At 38.5% G+C, this 25,116-nt stretch overlaps 1 protein-coding gene and 1 long non-coding RNA gene across 4 annotated transcripts in view; one reads left to right on the top strand and one right to left on the bottom strand.

Moving 5' to 3' along the window:
- The window catches only part of LOC138153471 (uncharacterized), a 92,019-nt gene that overhangs the window by 2,903 nt on the left and 64,000 nt on the right, over nucleotides 1–25,116 (top strand). The gene's annotated exons all lie outside the window — the stretch shown is intronic.
- SGK2 (serum/glucocorticoid regulated kinase 2) overlaps nucleotides 1,963–25,116 on the bottom strand; it is a 50,941-nt gene continuing 27,787 nt past the window's right edge. For both annotated transcript variants that reach the window (XM_069077584.1, XM_069077585.1), the window contains exons 8-13: nucleotides 19,667–19,703; nucleotides 17,974–18,060; nucleotides 10,567–10,662; nucleotides 7,316–7,471; nucleotides 5,158–5,247; nucleotides 1,963–4,151 (exon numbers count right to left, since the gene is read on the bottom strand). In XM_069077584.1, coding sequence (XP_068933685.1) covers nucleotides 3,996–4,151; nucleotides 5,158–5,247; nucleotides 7,316–7,471; nucleotides 10,567–10,662; nucleotides 17,974–18,060; nucleotides 19,667–19,703 — 622 coding nt within the window. In that variant the 3' untranslated portion in view covers nucleotides 1,963–3,995. The remainder of the gene's footprint in view (nucleotides 4,152–5,157; nucleotides 5,248–7,315; nucleotides 7,472–10,566; nucleotides 10,663–17,973; nucleotides 18,061–19,666; nucleotides 19,704–25,116) is intronic.

The raw sequence follows: 25,116 nt of genomic DNA, 5'->3' as shown, positions 1-25,116 counted from the left end.
GTGACCTTGAAAAGAGCATTTTCTGTGAAGCAATAAGAAGAGAAGCCAGATTGTAAATCAGATTGAAGAGAGAGTGGGAGGTGAGAAAGTGGGGATAAGAAATGTAGACAGCTTTTTTCCTAGGAGTTTAACTGTGAAAAGGAGAGATCTAGGACAACAGATGAACTCATTTAAAAAACAGAACTCACTATCTCCCCTTCTTCCTCCTACCCCTTTCATCCCTCTTTATTTCTGTAGAGGGCACCATTATCCTTCCATTCACACAAGTTTACAGCCTCATACTAAGCCTTGATTTCTTACTCTATTTAATCCCACACATCCAATCAGTTGCCAAGTCTTATCAATCCTACCTCTAATTCTCTCACATCTTTCACCTTTTCTCTATAGGGCTGCCTCTTGGACTATTGTGATAACTTCCTAATTAATCATGCTGCCTCAAATGTCTCCCTTTTTCAATCAATCCTCTACACAGATGCCAAAGTGATAGTCTTAAAGCACAGGTCTGGCTGTTATTCCCCTGGTCCATAATCTCCAGTGGTTCTCTATCATCACTAGAATCAAATACAAACTCCTTTGTTTGACACTTAAAGCCCTTTACAAAGTGACTGCAACCCGATTTTCCAGGCATGTCAGACGTTATTCGCCTTCACACATCTCAACCAAATTGTACTATATGCTGCTTCTCATGTATTACATGTAATACATTCCATTTCCTGCTTTCTTTGTGACTGACCCCATACCTAAAATACATTCCCTGATCACCATCACTTCCTAAAATCTCTAGCTTCCCTCAAACTTCCCCTCAAGTACTGCCCTGTATATGATGTATTTCTGGGTCTCCATAAGTGAATTCATGCCTTAAGTTATTTTGTTTTTTTTTAATAATACTTGTATACATAGATGTTCTTTCTCTAATAGAATTTAAGCTACTTGAGAGCAGAGACTTTCATTTTTTGTTTGAATGATCAACAGAATTCTTGACACTTAGTCACTTAGTAAGCATTTATTAGTTTGCTGGTTTGACTGATACAATTCAGTAACTGAGTGTCCCTCACCATCTACTAGAGGTTCCCAAACTTATTTGGCCTATCACCCCCTTTTAAAAAATGGTCAACGCCCTTCTGGAAATCAACTTTCTTTAACCCTTTATTCATTTTTTGTTTTGTTTTGTTTTGAAATTTGTGTCTTTTCAAGCTACTACTGCCTCCTCCCTGGATAGTTCAAGCACCCCCCAGGGGGGCGGTATTGCCCACTTTGGGAATCTATGAAACAGAACAAAAGACTATCCAGAGCCCTATTAGGTAAGGTGGTCTGGGAAAGTATGAAAGGCTGCTCTCCATGGTACTTTATATCACTGATGCAGCTCTTCTGGTGCACTGGGCATCAATGTTGGGAGCTTCCTTCACCAGTCCCTGGCAGTATTAGTCTCTAACCATGTTAAATTGGGGTCTTATTCCCCAATCTGTTTTCTCTCTCTTCACACATACACTCCATGAATACATGGAACAATGGAACTACTAACTCTGTGTGAGCCAAGTCACTTAACCTTTCCAGACTTCATTTTCTCCTTTTTTAAAATGAGAGAATTGGATTAGATAACTCTAAGGTCACTTCCACCTTGAAATCTTATGCCCTATGAGTGAAAGAGATAGTAGAAGTTGTCATGAGAGCAAGGTGAATAGTAAAAGTTACCCAGCTACGTTAATTGTCTAGAAAACCATTTTAAGGAGGAACTGTTCTCAATGAGACGATGTAAGGGTAATTAGAACATTACCTTAAGTTATATTTCTTGCCACTACCATCTCCTGGGGAAAGAAGTTCAATTAGATCACCTGTCCTGTCATTCAATGTTTGCTTTCATTTGTCTCAAACTTGTGTCTCTCAAGTTGCAAAAGACCCATTTCATTCCATTTCTTGGGAATTCAGTGAACGAGTACATACTAGTAACATGTGTGCTGTTCATTTTAGTTTTGTTGATAGAAGTTGATCATGTCCCATCTCAGCCTTCACTTTTACCTACTGAAGAGCTCTAGTTTTTGCCATCTGTTCTGAACCTATTAGGTTCTATTTTCCTTTTCTTGAGGTCTATTCGAATGTAAGCTCCTTGAGAGCAGGGGCTGTGGTAATTTTTATATTTGTATCTCTAATTTGTTGTTGTCATTCAGTCACTTTTTGTTACATCCAACTCTTCATGACCTCACTTGGGGTTTCCTTGGCAAAGATACTGGAGTGGTTTGCCATTTCCTTTTCCAGTCCATTTTGCAGATTAGGAAACTGAGGCAAACAGGGTCAAGTGACTTACCCAGTCACATAGCTAGTAAGTGTCTGAGGCCAGATTAGAACTCAGGAAGATGAGTCTTCCTAACTCCAGTCCTGAAACTCTATCCACTTCACCATCTAGCTGCCCTTTTATTTCTAACACTTTCACACAGTGCCTTATATATGGTAGGAGCTCAATAAATGCTTGTTGAATGATCTATACACCAATACATCATAGTGCAGGAATAAACAACATATTTTTCTGTTTTATATGGTAGAATCAGGGGTTTTTTTAAGGTTTTTATTAGTACTTTTCAAAAATTGCTATCATTTCCTAAATAGAATCCTCTCTTACAACAAAGTAGAGAGGCAGAATGAGTCAGAAGACCTGGATCCAAATCCTGTCTCTGAAATTTGCTTAGCTGTGTGACCCTGAGCGGTCACCAAACCTCTCTGTGCTTCAGTTTCTTCACTATAAACTGAAGAGAATGCCTGTTGTACCTGCTTCAAAAGTTTGTATGTATGACTCAAATGAGATGAAGTATGTAAAGTGCTTTACAAACTTTAAAGCACCATATAAATGTTGGCTGTTGTTACATTATTAAAGTTAAACAAAACAACTGATGCATTGACTCTGTAGATAAGTAGGCTTTGTTTCACACCTGTTTCCACCATATCTCTGCTGAGAGAAGAGAGATATATTTCATAAACAGTCTTCTGTAGTCACAAACTAGTCTTTTCATTGTCTTCAGTTCTGATGTCTTTTAGGGTTATTTTCGTTTACGTTGTTATGGTCATTGTTTGTAGTGTTCTCTTGGTTTGACTTATTTTGATCATATCATTTCTTAAAAGTCTTTCTAAGCTTCTTTAAATCCTTCATCTTCATTATTTCTTAAATGTAATATTCCACTATATTCACGTATCACAATCTGTTCTACTACTCCATAATAAATTGGCACCTATCTCATTTCTAGTTTGCTACTACAAAAAATGCTGCTATGTTTTCTGTCAATTGATCTCCTCGGAGTATATGCCCAATAATAGAATTATTGGGTCAAAAGGTAATGACGTTTGAATAATTTTAATAATTGCAAATTATTTTAAGATTCTTTGAATTCACTCATTTAAAGATACTCTGTAAAAATAATCATTACTGGCTTGAGGCCAGCTATATCTTCCATTATATATTAATAAATTGGTTTTCTGATTTATAAATGAGTTTCTTAAACATCAGTCTTCCAGTACCTAACCACCATTAGAGGAACTGACAAAGTAAGTTTCTAAAATAGACTACAGATCATGGTGGTGCCCTATTGGTGCCACCACAACTAAGGCAAGGCCAATTTTTAGTAGACCACATTACCTCACTTTACTCTCTTTTCCTTCATTCCTTTTCTTCCTTTTTCTCTTTCTTCCTCTTTTCCTTCCTTTTTTCTTTTTCTCTTCCTCTTTTCCTTCTTTTCTTCCTTTCTCTTTTTTCCTCTTTTCCTTCCTTCCTTTTTTCTTTCTTTCTCTCTTCCTCTGTTCCTTCCTTCCTGTTAAGTTTTATCGCATACAATGAATACCATTCTGATGTAGCACCTGAGAATGCTTGTATGGTCAGCATGAGACAATTGGGATGTGTACAGTTATAGTTATGCTCATCACATCTTCCACTTTAGGACAGTACAATTTGACTCAAAAGATAAATAACACAAGCACTTCTTTCGAGGTGATGCCTGGGCTTATTAGCAGCTTTAAAAATTCTCATCCCCAGGTGCATAAGAAAAGCCTAAAAATGCACTGGAAGCGCCAGAGCTGCTGGCTGTTAAATCTGGTGTGCGTCCAATAGAACTGGAAACTGCTTCTTTAGTGAACTCTGGGTCGAAATGTCTTAGGTCAGCAGGCCCCACCTTTGGAGAAAAAAACATGAAGGAGTGAATGGGATGTAAAGTTTAGTGCATGCTTTAGATAAAGGGATTCTTGAACTGAAGTCTGTGAACAATAGATAGGCAGATGATAGATTCTGATAACTTGCTTCCAATAAGACTAGTTTCCTTTATAATCCTATGTATTTAAAAATATTATTCTGAGAAACGGTTCATAGGCTCCCCCAGACTGCCAAAGTGATTCAGGACAAAAAACAAAATTAAGAATCTTTGCTTTCAGGGGTGGCTAGGTGGCGCAATGAGTAGAGCACTGGCCCTGGAGTCAGGAGGACCTGGGTTCAAGTCCAGCCTCAGACACTTAACACACACAAAAAATTAGCCATGTGACCTTGGGCAAGTCACTTAACCCCAATTGCCCTCCAAAAAGCAAAAAAAAAAAAAAGAATCTTTGCTTTAGAATAAGCCTGCTCTTGAATAACATGGAAATGTTTTACATGATTGTATATGTATAACCTATATTAAATTGCTTACCATCTTAGGGAGGAGGGAAGGGAGGGAAAGAGGGAGAGAGAAAATTTGGAACTCAAAATTTTATTTAAAAAAAGGATGTTAAAATTGTCTTTATATATAATTGGAAAAATAAAATACACTTAAAAGAAGAAAAATAAGCATGCTCCCTCATAACCAGATAGCTGACACACAAAAGTAGAGGTATCTGTAATATCCAAGCATATTATGAACCCTCTGTGCACTACCCTGCCATGACTTTCCTATTACATTCCCATTGGATCTGCTCTCATATCAATCTTCAACATGTCTCCTTTCTATAACTGGGTCTTCAGAGCAGTAGAAAAAGGAGAAAGGAAAGAGGAAGGTAGATGAGAAATAATGAAAACTATGTTTATCCTCCTCTCCTGTTGGTTAGGAAGCAGAGGGGCAGATAGATCAATTTAAGCAAGTGATATTTGTACTTTTGAACCAAATCACAATGAGGAAAAGTAATTGAGGAAATAACGACACATCCTCTTACCACATTTGGATTGAAAGGAGGAGTGAGTCTCTTGTGGTATAAGTCATCCCAGTTTATCGGGCTGAAGAAGACATGATTCTTTATCTCAAGCTGCAAGAAGAAAATACTGTTTTAGAGAAAAATCTTACCCTATACATTAGAGTTGCCACAATACTAAGAGTCCTTGTTCTACTCTGCAACTTTTGGAAATAAGAATATACACTCTTCGGTATGGTGATATCACATTCATCTTACAAACCCCCAGATATTTGAACTTAAGAAGTTGCTCAGACTTATTTCCTGGGTCCCAAGAGATAATTAAAAAATAATTTGGGGCACTGAGGTGGTGCAGTGAATAGAGCACCAACCCTGCCATCAGGAGAACCTGAGTTCAATCCAGCCTCTGACACTTGACACTTACTAGCTGTGTGACCTTAGGCAAGTCACTTAACGCCAATTGCCTTGCCTTTCCCCCTCAAAAAAAAAATAAATTCTATTGTAGTTAGTATTCATCTCTACCACCTTCATTAATAATAATTACTATTACTGCTATTATTATATATAGCAAGGTGGCACAGTGGACAGAGCAGGGGAATTTGGAGTGAGGAAGATCTGAGCTCAAATCCTACCTCAAGACCCTGACTAGCTGTGTAATGCTAGGTAAATCACTTAATCGCTCTCAGTCTTTTCCCTCATCTGTAAAATGGGGATAACAATAGCATCTAACTCACAGGGTTGTTGTAAGGATAAAATGATAAAATGAATGTAAAGTATTTTGCAAACCCTAAAGTGCTATGTAAATGATAGCTATTATTATTAATAATATTAACTGACATTTATATAGCACTTAAAGATACATTAAGCACTTACATATATTATTTCATTTGATTCTCAACAATCCTTTGAAACAGGTGCTACAGTGAATATTATCCCCATTTTACAGATGAAGAAATAGGTCATATTTGTCACTTCTTACACTAAGAATTTTGGTAACTGACGGTTCTTAAAGATATTAAAAAATGTAACTAATTGCCCCAAATCTTCCTACAAAGGAAATGTGCAGCATCTATTCACCAAGAAGAAAGGAGAGAGTGAAGAGCCAAACGAATCACAGAGCTCTTAAAACATAATTAAATTTCAATCCTAGATACACATTCAAATGGGCATCGAGGAGGTGCAGTGTCTAGAATGCAGGGCCTGGAGTCAGGAAGACTCATTTTCCTGTACTTCAAACACTTACTAGCTGTGTGACCCTGGGCAAATCACTTAATCCAGTTTGCCTCAGTTTTCTTTTCTGTAAAATGAGCTGGGGTAGGAAATGGCGAACCACTCCAGTATCTTTGCCAAGAAAACCCCAAAAGAGATCACAAAGGGTAGGGCACAACTGAACAAAGACAGCACATTCAAATTCTCACCTTCAAGAGTGATCTTCTCCCCACCCCCAACCCTTCAGTCAATACAAGTGTTAGTGCCCTGGGTCAGTCCTGAGGAAGTTTCCTGTCATGGTATAGAGAATCCTTGATGGAGAGCCAGAAGGGACCTCAGAGGTTATCTAGTCCAACCCATGAATATATTAGTCAAGGAAACTGAGGCCCAGAGATATCAATTAACTCAGATCGTAAGTGACAGAATCAGGATTTGAACTCAGGTCCACTGACCCCCCTCTCTCCCCAGTGCCAATACTCTTTCCATTTCACCATGCTGCCTCTCATGTGACTGTATCTATCCCACTTTTATATAGCTGGCTCTGTCAAGTGTATGACAGAGTCCCACCTCCTGGAAAACATTAGACCTAAAAGAAGGAGGAAAACTAACCTCAGATTTCTGAAATACATCATCATTTCCTGACTTTGGAAGAAAATGAACTTAGAGTATAAGCTTATAAAGTTTAGATTAGATATTAGGAATGACATCTGAATTTGGGTTGGGCATCTGGTATGATAGACACTATCTTCAAAGATGACATGAGAACAAGCCTGACCTGAGACAGGGAAAAAGACTAGGTGAGCTCTCAAAGTCCCACCCTTTGATATTAGGCATCCTTTTAAACCATAGTCTTTGATGAAATTAGGCCACCTGCATTTAAAAAACGCTTGTTCTTGAGGTTAAGAAACCACTAGAAACAGAGGATGTGGGGTGGGAGAGGGCAGAAGTGAGCCCTCAGAGACCTATCACTTACAAAATCTGCTTTGGCACCCAGTCTTTTCTTCTGATCCTTTTGGAGAAGGCCATGCAGGAGGTCACAGGCTGCTACTGTCTTGCCTCCCTGGATCTGGAGAGGCTTGTGAAGGATGTTCTCATACATTTCAGAAACATCTCGACTATAGAAAGGTGGCTACCAGATAGGTAGAAAAAGAAGAGACCTATGTTATCCATAATGATCAGGGACTAATTAGAAGTAAACACTTTTTCAGAGAATCTAGCTCAAGAAAAACAAAAAGCCTGGGCTTTAAATATATATATATATATATACCTGCTAAATACGGCATAGTCATATCTTTAGAAAAGAACATAGACTGGACACTTTGTATACCCTTCAGGAGAGAGAACTAAAATAAAGTACTATTCAGTGAGAGAATCTCAGAGTTGGAAGGGAACTCAAAGACATCTTCTCCAGTTTATACCTGAATAAAAGTCCTCTCTTGAACAGGCCTAGCAATTAACTGTTCTCTAAGCTTGGCTTGAAGACTTCTAGTCAGAGAGAACCTCCTACTTCCTGAGGCATCCCAGGAAGCTTTTCCTTGCAATAAGCATAAGCCTCCTTTTCTGAGACTTCTTCCATTTGCTCCTAGATCTGCCCTGTAGGTCAAGCAGAACAAGCTCTACCCTGTGGGCTCAAGTCTAACCCCTCTTTCACATTGCAAGCTTTTAAATATTTTTGTGTGGCTGTAAATATTTTATTTATTTTAAACTTAAATACAAAAACGAGAAGAAAAAAAGAACACTTCCATGTACACAGCAGAATATGAGAGGATTCAATATAAAACAATAAACTTCCATTTCAAGAAAACCTAGGTTATAAATACTACACACTGTTTTCAAAGCTACCCAGCTTTTCTTTTCCTTCTAGGTTTTCTTTTGTTCTTTGCTGTGTACCTTTTAGCTTATTCTTTTTTCTCACTCCCTCCTCCACCCCAGGCTTTTAAATTTTTGAAGATGGTAATCATGTTCTCCACCATTAAATCATCTCTTCTCCAAGCTAAACATCCCCAGTTCCTTTAATTGATCTTCATAACACATGACGTTGAGGACCCACAGTATTTTTTAAAAAATTATTTATTTACTTTTAGTTTCCATCTTTCATTTTTATAAGATTTTGAGTTTCAAATTTTCTCCCTCTCCTTCCCTTTCCCCTTCCCCAAGACAGCGTACAGTCTGATATAGGGTATACAAGCACAATAATATTAAACACATTTCCATATTGGTCAGGTTGTGAAATAAGAATTAGAACCAAAGGGAAAACCTCAAGAAAGAAAAAACCAAAGAGAGAGAGAAAATAGTGTGCTTTGATCTACATTCAAACTCCATAGTTCTTTCTGTGGATGCAGATAGCATTTTCCATCATGAGTCTTTTAGAATTGTCTTAGATCACTGCATTGCTGAGAAGAGCTAAGTCTATCAAAGTTGGTCATTGCACAATGTGGCCGTTACTGTGTATAGTGTCCTCCTGGTTCTGTTCACTTCACTCAGCATCAGTTCATATAAGTCTTTCCAAGTTTTTCTGAAGTCTGCCTGCTCATCATTTGTTTATGGAACAATAGTGTTCCATTATGTTCATATACCACAAGTTGTTCAGCCATTCCCCAATTGATGGGCATACCCTCAGTTTCCAATTCTTTGCCACCACAAAAAGAACTGTATAAATATTTTTGTACATCTAAGTCCTTTTCCAATTTTTATGATCTCTTTGGGATATAGATGTAGAAGTAGTATTGCTGGGTCAAAGGGTATGCACAGTTTTATAGCCCTTTGGTCATAGTTCCAAATTGCTCTCTAGAATGGGTAGACCAATCCACAACTCCACCAATAATGAATTAGTGTTTCAATTTTCCCCACATCTTCTCCAACATTTATCATTTTCCTGTTTTGTTATGTTGACCAATCTGATAGGTGTTATGTGTTTCCTCAGAATTCTTTTAATTTGCATTTCTCTAATCATTAGTGATGTAGAACATTTTCTCATGTGACTATAGATGACTTGAATTGCTTCATCTGAAAACTGCCTGTCCATATCCTTTGACCATTTATCAATTGGAGAATTATTTGTATTCTTATAAATTTGACTCAGTTCTCTATATATTTTGGAAATGAGGCCTTTATCAGAGATACTGGCTATGAAGAATTGCTTCCCAGCTTTCTGCTTCACTTCTAATCTTGGTTGCATTGGCTTTGTTTGTGCAAAAACTTATTTTTTTAGTTTATTTCTTACTTTTAGTTTACAACATTTAGTTCCACAATCCCTTGAGTTCCAAATTTTCTCTCCCTCCTTCCCCCTCCCCCATGCAAAAACTTTTTAAATTTAATGTAATCAGAATTATCCATTTTGCTTTTCATAATGTTCTCTATTTAGGCTGGTCATAAATTCTTCCCTTCTCCATAGATGTGATGGATAAACTATTTCTTGCTCTACTAATTTGTTTATAATATCACCCTTTATGGAGGGCCTTCCCTATTGCAGTTATTCTTCTTGAGATGATCTCCCAAAATTTGGTGCCCAGAATAAAATACAATACTGATCAGGAAAGAGCAGAGCATATCCACTACTGCCCTAATTCTGGAATACTATGTTTCTCTTAATGTAGCTTAAAATGATGCACAGCTTAAAAGAAAAAGTTCACCTATTGCCATGTTCCAGGACAGGGATTCCCAACCTGGTGTTTCTCCAGAGGGTACATGGAATGTTTGGTAAATAACTATATTATCTACAGAAATTAATGTTCTCTTTCTTATATACATTTGCATTGTAAACTCTAGAATTTATTTCTTTTCTTATTGAATAGTGAATATTACTGAAATTTAAGGGACTTGGAACCAAAAAAAGAGCTGGGAACCCCCGGCCTAAAGGGAGCTGCCTTGGTGGGAGATTTATGGTTATCCCAAAGCATCTTCATGCAAAGAAACACTATTTGTGAGTTTTCTCCTCTCTTCTGTAGTTCTCTCTCCCCATCCCCAAATCCTTTCCTATTTGTCACCATCTTCCATACTTTTCAGCTCTTCAGTTTCCTACTCCATACAATCTTTTTTTCCTCCTTTTTGCTTTCACCTTCTTATCCATCTTTATTATGTCTTGGCCTACAAGTTCCTAGAAAGGAAAAATGCTAAATTTGGTTAGCTAAATTCTCCTATAAGTTATATAACAGTACTAAAAAGCAAATTCATTTAAGTATTGAGGTTAATATCAACTAAATATTATAATGTTCTAACACTTACCAAGCCACAGAGCATCTCATAAAGAACAGCTCCCAAACACCACCAGTCTACTGTTCGGTCATATGGTTGTTTTCTCAATACTTCAGGAGCCAAATACTGTTGGAAAAATAATATTGAAGAACTCTGATCAATGCCATAATCAATGATAATTCAAGAGGACTGATGATACTACCCACCTCCTGACAAATAGGTGGTGGATTCAAGTTGTAATAATAAGACATATTTTGGATATAAATAATGTGGGGGGGTTATTTTTTATATGTATATTTGTTTTTAAAAAGGGGATTATTTTTCTTTTATATGGGAGGAAGGAGAGAAAATAAATGCTCACTAACTAAAAAATAAAATAAAACTTTAAGCAAGCATATTGACCCCTATGAAACTGCACACAAAAAGGATTTTGCTAGTGCTGACTAGCTTTCTGACCAAGGGCAAATCAATTCTTTTTTCCAAAAAAAAAAAATATTTTATTTCACCCAATTACCTGTAAAAACAATTTTTAACATTATATATATTTTTTTAGTTTTGAGTTTCAAATTCTATCTCTTCTTCCCTCCCTTTCCCTCTCCCTGAGATGGTAAGCAATCTGATATAGGTTATACATGTGCAATCATGTAAAACATTTCCATATTAGTCATTGTGTGCAAGAAGACTGGAAGGAAGGAAGAAAGAAAGAAAGAAAGAAAGAAAGAAAGAAAGAAAGAAAGAAAGAAAGAAAGAAAGAAAGAGCAAGGGAGAGAGAAAGAGAGAGAGAAAAAAAGAAAGAACGAGGAAGGAAGGAAAGAAGGAAGAAGGAAAGACAGAGAAAAATAGTATGCTTCAGACTGTATTTAGATAAAATCAATTCTTTCTCTGGAGCCAGATAGCATTTTTCATTATTAGTCCTTTGAGATAGTCTTGAATCATTCTATTGCTGAGAATAGCTAAGTCACTCACAGTTCTTCATCATACAATATTTGCTATTACTATGCATAATGTTCTCCTGGTTCTGCTCACTTCACTTTGTATCAGTTCATGTAAGTTTTTCCAGGTTTTTCTGAATGCATCCTGCTTGAAGGGTGAATCATTTCACCTCACTTTCACATCTTTAAAATGTGAGGGTTCCGCTAGATTCAGTTCAACAAATAAGCTCAATAAACCCTAATAAATATTAAGCACCAACCTGGCCCAAGACCCTGTGTCAAGTGCAAGATATACAAAGATGAAATAATATGCAGTACCTTCCCTCAAGGAATTTATAGTCTAGTAGGGAAGAAAGCACAAATAGATTAGTGACATAAACTTGAAGCAAATATAAAATTTGAGTTTGAGATGATAGGCTAAGCTATCCCTTTCTTTTAATCATTCATTCAACAAACATTTCATGGCTGAGGAAATTAAAGCCCAGAGAGAAGTGATTTGCCACAAGTCACAAAAAGGGTCAGTGAAGGGATGGGACTAGGACTCAGGTCTCCTGACTTCTGACCCTAAGCTCTTTGACTAGGTAATTGTCTAATGCAGCTCTAACAAAAAACACATTGCAGAATATGGATTCCCTGTCTCCTGAACTACTCGAATGGCCTGTGCCCTGACACACCCACAAAATATTAGTTGCACTATCACCACCTTTCAACAGGACAATGTTAATTTAAGGTTACCAGTTTTTCCCCCAAGCCATTAAGGCCCAGGCTAACTCTGTCAAAGAGGAGTTCTCTTATCAAAGGATTACTTAAAATGGTAACATCACTGTACTTCTTGTATCTGCTGTGACAAAATGAGATATGAATGTGATGTAAGATTGTGCTATGAGAAACAATGAAGGGGATGGTTTTAAAGAAACCTGGAAATATCTGTATGAACTGATGCAAAGTGAAGTGAATGGAACTACGAGAACAATTTATATAATAACAATAACACTGTAAAGATGAACAATCCTGGAAGACTTAGAAACTCTGAACAATGCAATGACCAAATATAATTTCAGAGGGATCATGATGAAGCATGCAATCCACCATCAGATAGAGAGGTATTAGACTCAGACTGTGGATTGAGCATGTTTTAAAATATTTTTTTTATTTATAAGTGGGAGGGAGGGGACAGGAGAAGAAGTAAGAGGGAAAGAATGCAGACCTAAAAATAAAGTGAAATTGAATTTAAAAAAAAATAAAAAATATTGCTACAAAAGATGGAAAGTCCTTGTTTTATTCTGTGTATTTTAATGTTTGTGAAGAAAGCTAACTAAAGGGAATCCTGGAGCAAGAAAGGACCAGATTGTTGCTTATTTTATCAGATGTTAGAACTAAGAAGGAGTGTCAGAGCCCATCAGAAAACTTGAAGGCAAGGACTGTTTATTGTCTTTATGCCCCCAGGATCTGTGTAATGCCCAGCACATAGTAGGTATTCACTATATCTGTTGATTTACTAGTTGACTTCAAGCTCAGACAGTCCCAACTAATCTGGCCATGGAGGAAAATAGAGGGGTAGGTTAGAAATGGAATATCACTAAGATAATATGGAACTAGGGAAATTCAAAAGTGAAATGAAGGAAAGTAAAGCCATTTTCATACTGGAAAATTCACCACATATTAAGTAATTTTGATACATAGAAATATGCTAACATTGAAAATTTCTCAGATTGCCATCACACTAGGATTTTGTAGAACACAGTTTTGGAAATATTAATCTAGTTCATACCCTTTACTATACAAATGAAAAAGAAAAAGAGGTCAATATAGATGAAGTAATTTACCCAAGATCACTTAGGTAAGCAGTGGTAGAACTGGCATCCTGACAATTCTGGAAAATTCTTTTTTGATGACATTTACTTGCTTCATAATATAAAAGCAGTTGTTTTCATTGAATTTGAATAGTTTTCCACAATAAAAAGTCATCATGACAGTACATAAAAGACAGTGTTGTACTTCAAGTCAGGAAGACCCAGGTTTCAGTATGCCCATGACAATTATCAGCTATCATTATCTCATTGTGGATGAGATTTACACAAGTACAAGACCTTCCTCCCTCTAGGCACATGACCATCTTTCTGTAACTTAGGAGGGCATCTTGGAGATGCCTGAGGTTCAGAGATGTTACTTCATACACACACACACACACACACACACATCCACTTCTTATATATATATATATCTCATCCACAACCTAGAAATGTGGAGAAGTTTCAGAGAAGTACCATAAGGATGATTAAAGGTTGTGAAACAAGATCTAAAGAATAAGATGAAAGGAAAATACATTATTTAGTGAAAAGAGAAAACTGGGGAGTGATTCAAGCATGTGAAGGATCACTATGGTGATGAAAATCAATTACTTTTCATCTCCATTGTCACATAAAATCAATGTTTATTGGTAGCAATTTCATCTAAAGCCCAAGAGCTAGAAAAAGAGGAAACAAATTTGAACTCCAACACGAAAGACCTAGGATAGATATAAAGGAAAAAATTCCTTTATAAGAGGCTTTTAGGAAAGGAATATGTTATCAAAGAAGATTGGATATTTTTTAAAAGAGGAGAGCCTTATCTGACTAGGATGGATTAAAGAAATATTTACTAAAGGCAGAAGAATAGATTAGATGACCTCTCCAGATTCTCTCTTGGTCCCCAAACCAAAGATAGATGTCACTGGCATGATTTCCAAGGAAGCTCTGGAGTTCTTGTCTCCTATTGTAATTTCTAAAGGAAACACCAATGTCATAAAAATATTACCAAATTTCTTTCCATTCGCATTGGAACCACTCTGCTTCAGGCCCTTATTATCTCTTACTTCAAGTAATAAAATAGCTTTCTAATTGGTCTTTTTTTCCCTCCAGCTAAAAATCCTTTCTAAAATTCATTCTGTACACATTTCCAGAAAAATCTTCTGAAGTCATTCTTTTGATCGTGTCTTTCCTCTGCTGAAAAATCTTTAGTGATTTCTGTTGCCTACAAGATAAAGTCCAGTGTCATTAACCTAGCATTCAAAATTCTTTTGAATCTAAATCAAACTACTTTTTAAGCCTTAACTCACAATATACATTAATAAATGTCTGATGGATAAATGGTTGGATGGATGGATGGAAGGATGAATTAATAAAAGAACACTATGCTCTGGCCAAACTGGACTGTGATTATAGATTTTATTAAATTATAAAGGTTGTGGTTATTTCATAGCATCTAGTTTGTGGTTTCTATTAGATATATTTAAATACCAAAGACAGAAATTTATATTTGATCCCAGAGACAACAGCAAGCCATTGACATTTACTGAGGGTTTGTGGGGGATTGGGGTTGGGGGAAGTTTCAAGTCTCAAGGCAAAAAGCTATAAGCACCTCCATCAGAGGGCCTTTTATTCTCACTTAAGACAGCCTGATTTTGAGCCATAACTCCCCAGAAAAAACTTATGCCCATCTATATTAACCAGCTACTATTCTACCTATCTGTGTAGTTGTAATCTCTTCTCATTTTCTTTTGCTTTCACCCCTAAAACAGTCAAGGTCTCTTCTAATTTCTCCAATTATAATTTCATGTATAATTTCATCTGGATCCAAATGGTTCTAGAACATCTCAGCTTATGATAAGAGTCTTCATATACTCCTTGTTAGTTTACCTCAAGAAGGTTGGGGAACACTTCAATAACATATTCTCATCCCCCTCAACTAGTGCTCAAAAATCCTAAAACATATATCTGGGAGGGGAGGTAACAGATATCTTATGCCCCACTTATAACCAAATGACTATCCCAGAACCCCTGAACAAGAAATGTTATTTCTAACATATCTCAGAGATGGGACTTTTCCTTTACTAAAAAGGGAAGCTGGGAAACCATCATGGTGGCTGCTACTACCACCCTAATCCAGACACAGATTTGGAGAGCTGCACCCTCTCACCCATTCTCTGGCCAGCTGTACAAAATATTCTTTATAAATCTCATAAAACTCATAAGTCTGCTGTATAGGCTTTTGTCTTCTCCCCTATCTAGTATGTATGCTAAGTTCCTCTCATTATGCTTTCCCCACTCATTTGGTGAGATCTTTGCTGCCAAATGTAAGAATTGAAATGGGCAGGAAAAAATGATCAAATTTCCATCTCATTTTAGAACTCGTAGAACTCACACAGAGAATTATTCAGATTGATGCAGTGAATAATTTAACTATGCATTGTCTTCCAAATGTTCCTTCTTTTTTCCTACTTGCACTTTTTTATTCATTCCATTCTCTTTGCTTAGAATATCTTCCCCTTATCTCAATCAAAATTTTGTCTCCAAGGTCCAGCTCAAATGTCCTGCTTTCTTTTTTTTTTGGGGGGGGGGGGTGGAGGCAATTGGGGTTAAATGACTTGCTCAGGGTCACACAGCTAGTCAGTGTCTGAGGCTGAATTTGAGCTCAAGTGCTCCTGACTCCAGGGTAGGTGATTTACCCACTGTGCCACCTAACTGTCCCATGTTCTATTTTCTTACATATTGACTGATCACCCCAGCTCCCTCCTTGAAGCAACTATACCACTCTTATGCAAATTATCACATACTGTTTTATTATAACTTAGTTCTTCACATATCTGTCTTATTTCACAAACCTTCTCTGCTAGATTGTAAGAAACCTGAGAAAAAGGCACTAGGATTTATCTTTGTACCTCCCACAACTTCCAGGGCAATTACCTGCACATGTTGCCTTCAATAAATATTTCTTTAAAAAAATGGTAAGTAGAGGAATCTGCGAATCCTTGTAAGAATCACTGATTGAGCCCCACATGGGGCACACAGAGCAGCATGGAAGTGAGGGGAAATTGAATGAATCACCCCCATAGTGAACCAGACTGAGTTTCCATGCATGTCTTCAATCATCAAGGGAAAAGGCTATTACTAGTAAGTACAACCTGACTTTTTAGGGCCAAAGAAAAGCCACAAACAGGGAGCAAGAGAATAACCCCCATCTCTAAACTATTCTACCGCCACTCTGGGCCTCCTCAACTTCTCACCTCTCCAAACTGGGTCTCCTGTCTCTGGGTTCTGATAGGTGAGCCTTCACCTTATCTGGCTTAGAACCAGGCCATCACACCCACCCTTGCTAGCTCCAGACCATGCCACCATCATGCTGGTGCTCCTTGTCTCCACCTTTCCCCATTCTGACTCTACCTCCTTTTTATGTATCATCCTCTCCTATTAGAATGTAAGCTGCGAGTGCAGGAACCATCTCTACTACTTGTATGTGTATCCCTAATGCTTGGCAAGTAGTAAGCACTTAACAAATGATTTTTCACTCATTTTATATCTGGAAAGGATCTTTGAGATAATCACTCCTACCTCCCCATTTTACAGATGAGGAAACTGAGATTCAAAGAGGGTAAGTGGTTTTCCTGTGGTTTCATAGCCAGTTAATGGCAGATGTAGACCTAAAATTCAGAGCCAATTTAGGACTCTGTTCTTTCTACTATCTCTGTCTCTCAATTCAGGCTACTAATAGCAAATCTTCTATGCATTTATTAAAAGAGATAGAAATTAAAAAAAAAAACAAAGAGTAGAGAAACTAAAAAGGAGAAGTCACTGGGCATGCTAAGCCCATAGTCTCACAATTCTCATAACTGTCATCCACAGGCAACTGTCCATTGTTCCCCAAGTATCAAGGTAGCCTGTAGCAGATCAGAAAGAGACTGGAAACAGTTTCATTAATGAACAACTGAATAGATCTCCCAAATTGACTCAGATATCCATAGAACAAGCTCATGGAATGGAAACAAATTCCATTTAGTGCTATATTTCAACAAGATAGTAATCACATGTTTTAGGGACTGGTCCAAACAACATGAGATAACAAAATAAGGGGAAATCACTTGGAGATCCTATGGTAAGCCCATCTCTCTTGTTCACCTCCAACAATTTCATTGGGAGAAGATTCCCTGACCACCAGATAGAAGAGTATCACTGTGACTATAATGAGGTATGTATATACATGTATATATATATATGTGTGTGTGTATGTATATACACACATGCATACATGTATATATGTGTATGTATGTATACGCATGTGTGTATACAGTATAGCAAAAATCCAAATCCTAATGTCAACAAGGGTCAGATAATCTTATTTTATAGAAACATCCAGTTATTGTGAGACCTTGAAAGAACAGACAGAAGTTTACAACATTACTAATGGTAAATTAGTACCACTCAAAACTGGCAGTTATTAACAGTTGAAGTTTAGGGAGAAACCATTCTAAACCCAGTTATAGAGAAAATCCTTTCTTGTTTAATATCCACAAGATTCAGCATTAGCTAGATCTTTCTGGTTAATGTCAATTTTTATCCAGTTAATGTTGACATTTTGAAGTTGAACTTTAGCTATTAACACATGCAAGTGATCAACTATTATTCCAGTAACTTTCAGGTTTGTGCCCTTGCAGATGGCTGAGGACACACAACAACTACCCATTTGATACCTCAGGGGTGCCACAGAAAGTCGATGTTGTTTCCTCTGGCTCCATTCCTTCTTTACAAAGCCCAAAATCAGTCAACACAACATGACCCTAAAGAGAAACAGACAAGAAGAAACTGGAAAGTTCCACTCTAAATGGATGAATTGTCCTTTGCAGTCAATTACCCTAATCCCACTTCTGAACCTTTTCATACCTTCCTAGACTGTTTTTGAGTTGTTATGGTCCTTTCCTTCTCCTCCCTTGCCACTCCCCCCTCTGATGACCTCCCCTTATCCCCTGATGACCAACCTTCCAGTAATAAGCCCATCTAAATTTAGCTCACCGAGTCCATGGATGATAACCATTGGACCTACACTCAAAGCTTTTCAATCCTAGTATCATAATTCTAGAACTGGAAGGGACCTCAGAGGTCATCTAATCCAACCCTCTCATGAGGAAACTGAGGCCTAGAGAGGTTAAGTAGCTTGTGAAAGGTCATACAGGTAGCTGGTGGGTGAGCCAAGATTCATCCACAGGCTTTCTGACTTTAAAGCCAGTGCTTTCCACTACCCTACACTGCCTCCAGGACCTGCCTCCGTGTTTTTAACATAGATTAGATCCCCATGACTGGGGATCTGGGGATCCCCTCCCTCCCTTGGCCTTAGGAAATCCCTAGCATTCTTCAAAGCACAGCCCAAGAATCACAGCCTCTACAAGGCCTTTTCTGATTTCTGCCTCCAGTTCTTAGTGCCCCCTCCCTCTTGAAATTGCTTTATATCTACTTTGTGTCTGTCTAGTTACCTGCAGACTTGTTACATTTCCCTATAGAATGAACATACCTTAGAGTATCATAGGATAGGGGCTATTTTCATTTTTGTCCTTGTATTCCAAATGCCTGATGTGGTGCCTTGAACAAAGCAGGCACTTTAATAAATGTTTATTGACTTGAATGGCAAGGCTTATGTATCACTGGCATCATCATGATCATCATCATCATAGCTAATATTTGCATAGTGCTTACTGTGAAAAGTGCTTTACAATTATTATCTCATTTGATCTTCCAACAACCCTGGAAAGTAGGTGCTGTTAAAATCCCATTTTACAGATGAGAAAACTGAGGCTGACAGCTTAAGTGGCTTGCCCAGGGTCACACAGCTAGGAAGTATCTGAAGTCAGATTTTAACTCAGGTCATCCTAACTCCAAGCCCAGCCCTCTAACCACTGAACCACCTAGCTGACTTGTAGACTATGTCTGACAGAGCCTTTAAGAAGTCATGTCACATCTGTGCTACAATGAGTCATCAGAGGAAGTCTTTAGTCTTAATATTAACAGGTACTTAATGAAATTTTTAAAAGATTTTCAGAAAAGCACCCTCATGATGGCAGGGGTAGGGATAGGGGGAGCTAGGTAGGGTAGTGTGAGTTCTGACTCTGCCCCCTCTATGACCTCAAGTAAATAAATCCTTTTGGGAATGTGTCACTGAAAAAACCTTTGTTCTAACTTCCTAAATCCCCATGTTAAGCACTGAGAGTCTGTCTTCCAAGGTCCCCCTTGGAAGTCACAACTGTTAATATTTGTATGAGTTTCCAGCTGACAAGTCATTCTTCTATCCTAACCCCTACGCCCATCCCATGCCAACCTTACCTCCACCCAAACACACACACACACACACACACACACACACACACACACACACACGCACAAATATATACAGACCTGGCAATCCAAGAGAATGTTCTCAGGTTTCAAGTCCCTGTGGAAGATGAGAAATGAGAATTTTGTTGTTTTGCTGTTCAATAAGGTCACCTAAATTCCCCTGTAAACTGTGTGTTCCTTGAGAGCAGGGACTATGTCATTTGCTATCTTTGTATCTCCAGAGTCTTTTGAATAACAGTTACCTAATAAATGTTTTTTTTTAATTGAATTTAAGAAAAGTACAGCCAGCATAATGAGGGGAAAAGGGCATAGACCATTCTGGGACCTTTGGCAAATCATTTCACCTCTGAGTTCAAGTTTCCTCACTGGCAAAATGGGGAAAATAATATTTCGTAAATACTTCCCTCATAGGGGTGTTTTAAAGGAGGCATTTTGAAGACCATAAGGGACTATGTATAAAAATATGTTGAATAAAATAAAAGAACAAAGCAAAGCACATTGTGGGTGATCTCTCGCACCAAGCCATGAGTGCCTCCTTCTCAGCCCAGGCCTGATTTATAGAAGGAAACAAGGGACAGACAGTGAGGCAGAATGCTGAAGGGAAGAAGGGTCCTAATGGAAGGAGCCCTGGATTTGGAACCACATGGCCCAGGTTTGAATACTAGCTCTGCTACTGTGTGACCATGCAAGTTACTTCACCTCTGGGCCTCAGTTTCCTTGTCTGTAAAATAAGATGGAGAAACGAGCTGGACGATTTTCAAGGTCCCTTCCAACTCTGAATCCATGCTCCTGTACTGTCCAAATGCTATCCAAACATTCCAGGCTAATTGCTTCTATTTTAATCATGTGGAGAAATCATGATATTAATGAAAAATGTCAGAAAACCCCCTAAATTCCTTCCTGATTTCTCATCTATGACCTCAGACCTCTCATCTATTAACATTTGTGACTAAGTCACATTCAAGGTCAGAAAAATAAGGGATAATTCATAGATGGGAACAGTCGCCCCAAAACAACACAGAAGCACTGGGACCAGGACAGCCCAGGTCTAAGGACTCCAAGATCCCTCACACTGTGTCTTGATTCAGTAGATGAACTTGAAGGCCCAACACTCTGAACTTCAATGGATAGTGCTAGCCTAGAGTCCGGCAGACCTGAATTCAAATCCAGCCTCAGATACTTAATTAGTTGGGTGACCCTGGAGCAAGTCACTTAACTTCTGCCTATCTCAATTTTCTCATCTGTAAAATGGGGATAACAATAGCAGCTGCCTCCCATAGTTGTGGTGAGAATTAAATGGGATAATATTTGCAAAATGCTTTGCAAACCTTAAAGTACTATATAAATCCTTGTTGTTATCACTATCATTACTGTTATTTTTATCATTATTATTTGCGGCTTTTGTTGTTCAGTTGTGTCGGATTCTTCACAATACTGTGACCCAAACTGTCCATAGGGTTTCTTGGCAAAGATACTGGAGTGGTTTGCCATTTCCTTCTCCAGGGGATTAAGGAAAATAAATATTAAGTGACTTGCCCAGGGTCACAGAGCTAGTAAGTGTCTTGAGGCTAAATTTGAACTCAGGTCTTCCTGACTCTAGGCCTGGAACTCTATCCTCTTTACCACCTAGCTGCCTATAGATTCCTTCAATATAAGGAATCTACAACAAGAGAAAGCATTGTAACACTGAGAGTTGTGAGTTACTCTTGTCGTATATGTATCCTACTCACATGATTTATTTCCATCATACTTTTTAAAGTTTATCCTCACCATCCCAATGGATATGATATGTTTTTGTAGAAGAGTGTGCCCCAGGTTTACAAGGAAAGGGTTAAACTGTTGTTCTTCCTATATCATTTGAATATATGACTTTATTAATTTTTGTTTACTGACTGATTGTTAATGGGAAGATCAAGAGCTATATATGGTGTTAGGAGTACAGACCCCCAGGGTTACTCCCAGAACAGAAGGAAGCAACTGCCTTCTGGGGACCACCCCAGAAGTGCAAATAGGGAAAGTAGAAAAGAGGAGGGGCTACATATCAAAAATCCATTCTTAAAATTGACACGTGGAACAGTTTTATGTGAAGTTAGGGGTTAGTTACAAAAATGGAAGGCAGTTCAATCCCATAAAATTGGCTATGGGGGAGAGGCGATTTTGACTGGACAAAGGCTTTTTGAATTCAGGTCAGCACTAAATAGGGTTTTGGACCTCACTATATTGTCATTTTCTTAGCATCAGTGAAGCTCCCAAATCAAGTTTCTTCTTGGTCATGCTTGGGCATCTGTAATAAGAATGTAAATTTTGAAGATCTTCCCTGCCCCTAGGCTAATGTGCACCTGAAGCCTGGGGTGGGAGGCTTGTTTTTCAGTAGATACAATGTAATAAGAATGTAAATTTTAAAGATCTTCCCTGCCCCTAGGCTAAAGTGCACCTGAAGCCTGGGGTGGGAGGCTTGTTTTTCAGTAGATACTTCTTGATTAGCCAGTGAGTCAATAAGGTTGTTACATTCTCTGAGCCAGGAGAAGGCTATATAAGCCCTGATGTGTAGCTTTGTTTTGGGACTCACTTTGAGAAGTGTTCTGTGATTTGATCTGAATTCTGGGAAGCCGTTGTTGAGACTCCTCCAGCTTTGAAAAACCCAGAATGTGGAAACCCAGATGTTGACTGGGTATGGATGTAATGGTTGGACAGTTTGGAAATCTGTCTACTTGATGTTTCTGTCTTGATAATTATGCCTGTATACTTTGAGGTTCAGGGTGCTGACCTTTTCTCCTGAACAAGGTAAACGATATATGTCTGACTGATTAAAGTAAGCTTGTTAACCCATTTTGAGTTGCTTTCCTTTAACAAAGCAGATCCAAGAACCTGTGTGAGCAGGCACCCTGGGGACACTGGGGTGCTTGCCACTACAAAATGGCGCTGTGAGCAGGATCTGCAGAGTAAAAGGAAAGTATGGGGGCTGGGATAATTGTTTGTTTCCCAGTTGTGGTAGCTGTGATTCTGTGGAGCTGTGGAGCAGGAGAGAAGAATGGCCTGCATGCTTACTTCGCTGAGCTGAGAGCGGGAATGGTGAGCTGCCTGCATCGGGACCTGGGCAGAAGCCAGGAGCGGCTGCCGCCTGCGGGAGGAGAAGGAACCCAGGAGTTCAGAATTCAGCCACAGGAAAAGATAAGAACTGAGCAGCAAAGCAGGGGCACTGAGTGTGTTTCCTGGCTGCATCCCACAGTTTGGGACCCAGGGGGAGGATGGACTTGTGAATATGGCATTGCTGATACAGCATCCTAAATGCACAGTCTCTAACCCAAGCTGGTGAAGAGATATCTGGTTTAACAAACAGGGGAAAAGAGCTGATAAGTAGAATTCTTGTAAATCGCTCCCAGTTCCACCCATTCTAAACCCGGTCTCAGCCTAATCCCAACCCAACTCTCTTTTTCAGTTTCCAAAGAGACTCTCAAGACCAACTTCCCTCTCAGTTAAGAGTGTCCAGCATCCCTGTCCTCCCTGGAAGACATATACATCTTCCTTTTCTCTTAAGCCACTTGCATAAAAGCTCTTTATAAGGACAGAGAAAACATGCCTTCATGCCTATTTTTTAAATCTCCAGATATTACCTTTAGAATAGTAAAAGGTAGAGGGAGGCTAGGTGGTGCAGTGAACAGAGTGCCAGCCCTGGAGTTAGGAGGACCTGAGTTCAAATCCAACTTCAGACACTTAACACATATTAGCCATGTGACCTTGGGCAAGTCACTTAACCCCAATTGCCCTGCCTTCCCTCCTCCAAAAAGGAAAAAAAATAGAATCAGTAGAATAGTAAAAGGAATGTTGGCTTTGCATTCAGGAGATTTGGATTTTAGTGATGGCTCCACCACAAACTAGCATTGTAATCCAGGGTAAACCACTTGAGTCTGTGAGCCTCAGTGTCTTTTCCTGTAAAATGGGGAAAACATCTGGTCTGCCTAATTTACAAGATGGTTATACGGATTAAATAAAATTATAATAGGAAAGCAATTTTAAAGCTGTATAAAGCACTGTACATTAAACGAAGTTAACTCAATCCAATAAACATTTATTAAACACCAACTATGTGCAAAGTGATGAACATAAGACACAAGCCCTGCTTGTACCAAGAGCTAGCAGTCTAATTATTATCCTTCAGACCCTTACCACCACTACCACTGATTATCATAATAACTTTCAGGGTTTGAGTATCAGCGAATACTTTGTCTCTGTTTTCTTGATGGAAATCAGAGCAAGGAGATTTTAAAGAATGTCATGAACTCTACAGAGGATCAGAGCCAGAAACAAAAAACAGACTATGTTCCCAGTTGGGTTCAGTTCAATTCAGCAAACATTTCTTAAACAACCACTATATGGAGAGCACTGGGGATTCAAAGCTGAAACCCTAACAGCCCTTGCCTTCCAGGGTCTTCACTCTATCGGGAGGTAAAACATGTACACTGATAAGTAAACATAGAGTAATTTGAGGGAGAGAGCATGAATTCAGACTTCACAGAGAAAGTAGCTCCGAGTAGAGCCTTAGAAAAAAGATCAGGAGTCTTAAGAGGAACACTTGAGAATGAATGCCTGGTCATGGGGACACAGAAGTTAAAGAAGCAATGCTGAGCTTAGTAGGCCATTTGGGCTTGAAAATAAAGTACCTGAAGAGTCAATAGAATGCCTCTTCTTCATTCTGACAACAATGGGCAAGTGTCCCCAAAACTCACAGAATTTACTAAAACAAAGTGTGCTATAAGCACCAACCTCACCATGAGAATGGAAGGACTGCCTTAGGGGGAAAGAGAGATCATGACAGGAAGCAGAGTGATTACAATGGTCAGAAAAAGCCAGTTTTTTTAAAAAGACCAAGATCACAAAGATTACTAAGGTCAGAATGAGTAGGGTCCAACTACTGACCATTTAGATATAAACATTCTCATCTATGAGGAGATGAGATTGCAAATGGCCAAGTAAACCATTGCTAAGCTTCATCTTTTTTTGTTTCCATAATAAAAACAATTACAATGTTGACACTATGATATTTATATTCTTTGGTCCCATATTTGCTGTTTAGGGAGGGAGAAGTCTTGAGTAAACCAAACCACATGGTATGAAGCTTTTCCTGTGTAGGGAAGATAACTGCTGTTTGAAGATGTGAGTAAGCATGGAATTTTGATTGGATATAGAATCAGATCTGAATGCAGTTCACACAGATGTGTGAATCTTAACTCAATGTTTCTGGTCATGAAGAATGTCCAGTTGAAGACTGGCAAAATGGGGGGGGGGGGAGGAATACCAAGTTATCAAAAGAGGGACATCTTCTAGAATAGCTCTAAAGTAGCTTCTAGAACCTCCTCCAGACGCTCCAGGCCCAGTTCCATTTGGGGACTCATTGAGCTTCAAATCTTTCAGAATTGAATCACTCGGGGCAGCTAGGTAGCACAGTGAATAGAACACTGGCCCTGGAGTCAGGGGGACCTGAAGTCAAATACAGCCTCAGACACTTAACA

Source organism: Petaurus breviceps, unplaced genomic scaffold, assembly GCF_028583685.1.
Source record: "Petaurus breviceps papuanus isolate PSGF00001 unplaced genomic scaffold, PetGlider_PUasm1.0 90994, whole genome shotgun sequence".
In the NCBI taxonomy this organism is placed as follows: Eukaryota; Metazoa; Chordata; class Mammalia; order Diprotodontia; family Petauridae; genus Petaurus; species Petaurus breviceps.
The sequence above is the reverse complement of the archived record's forward strand: the minus strand, read 5'-3'. Positions and strand labels throughout refer to the sequence as shown.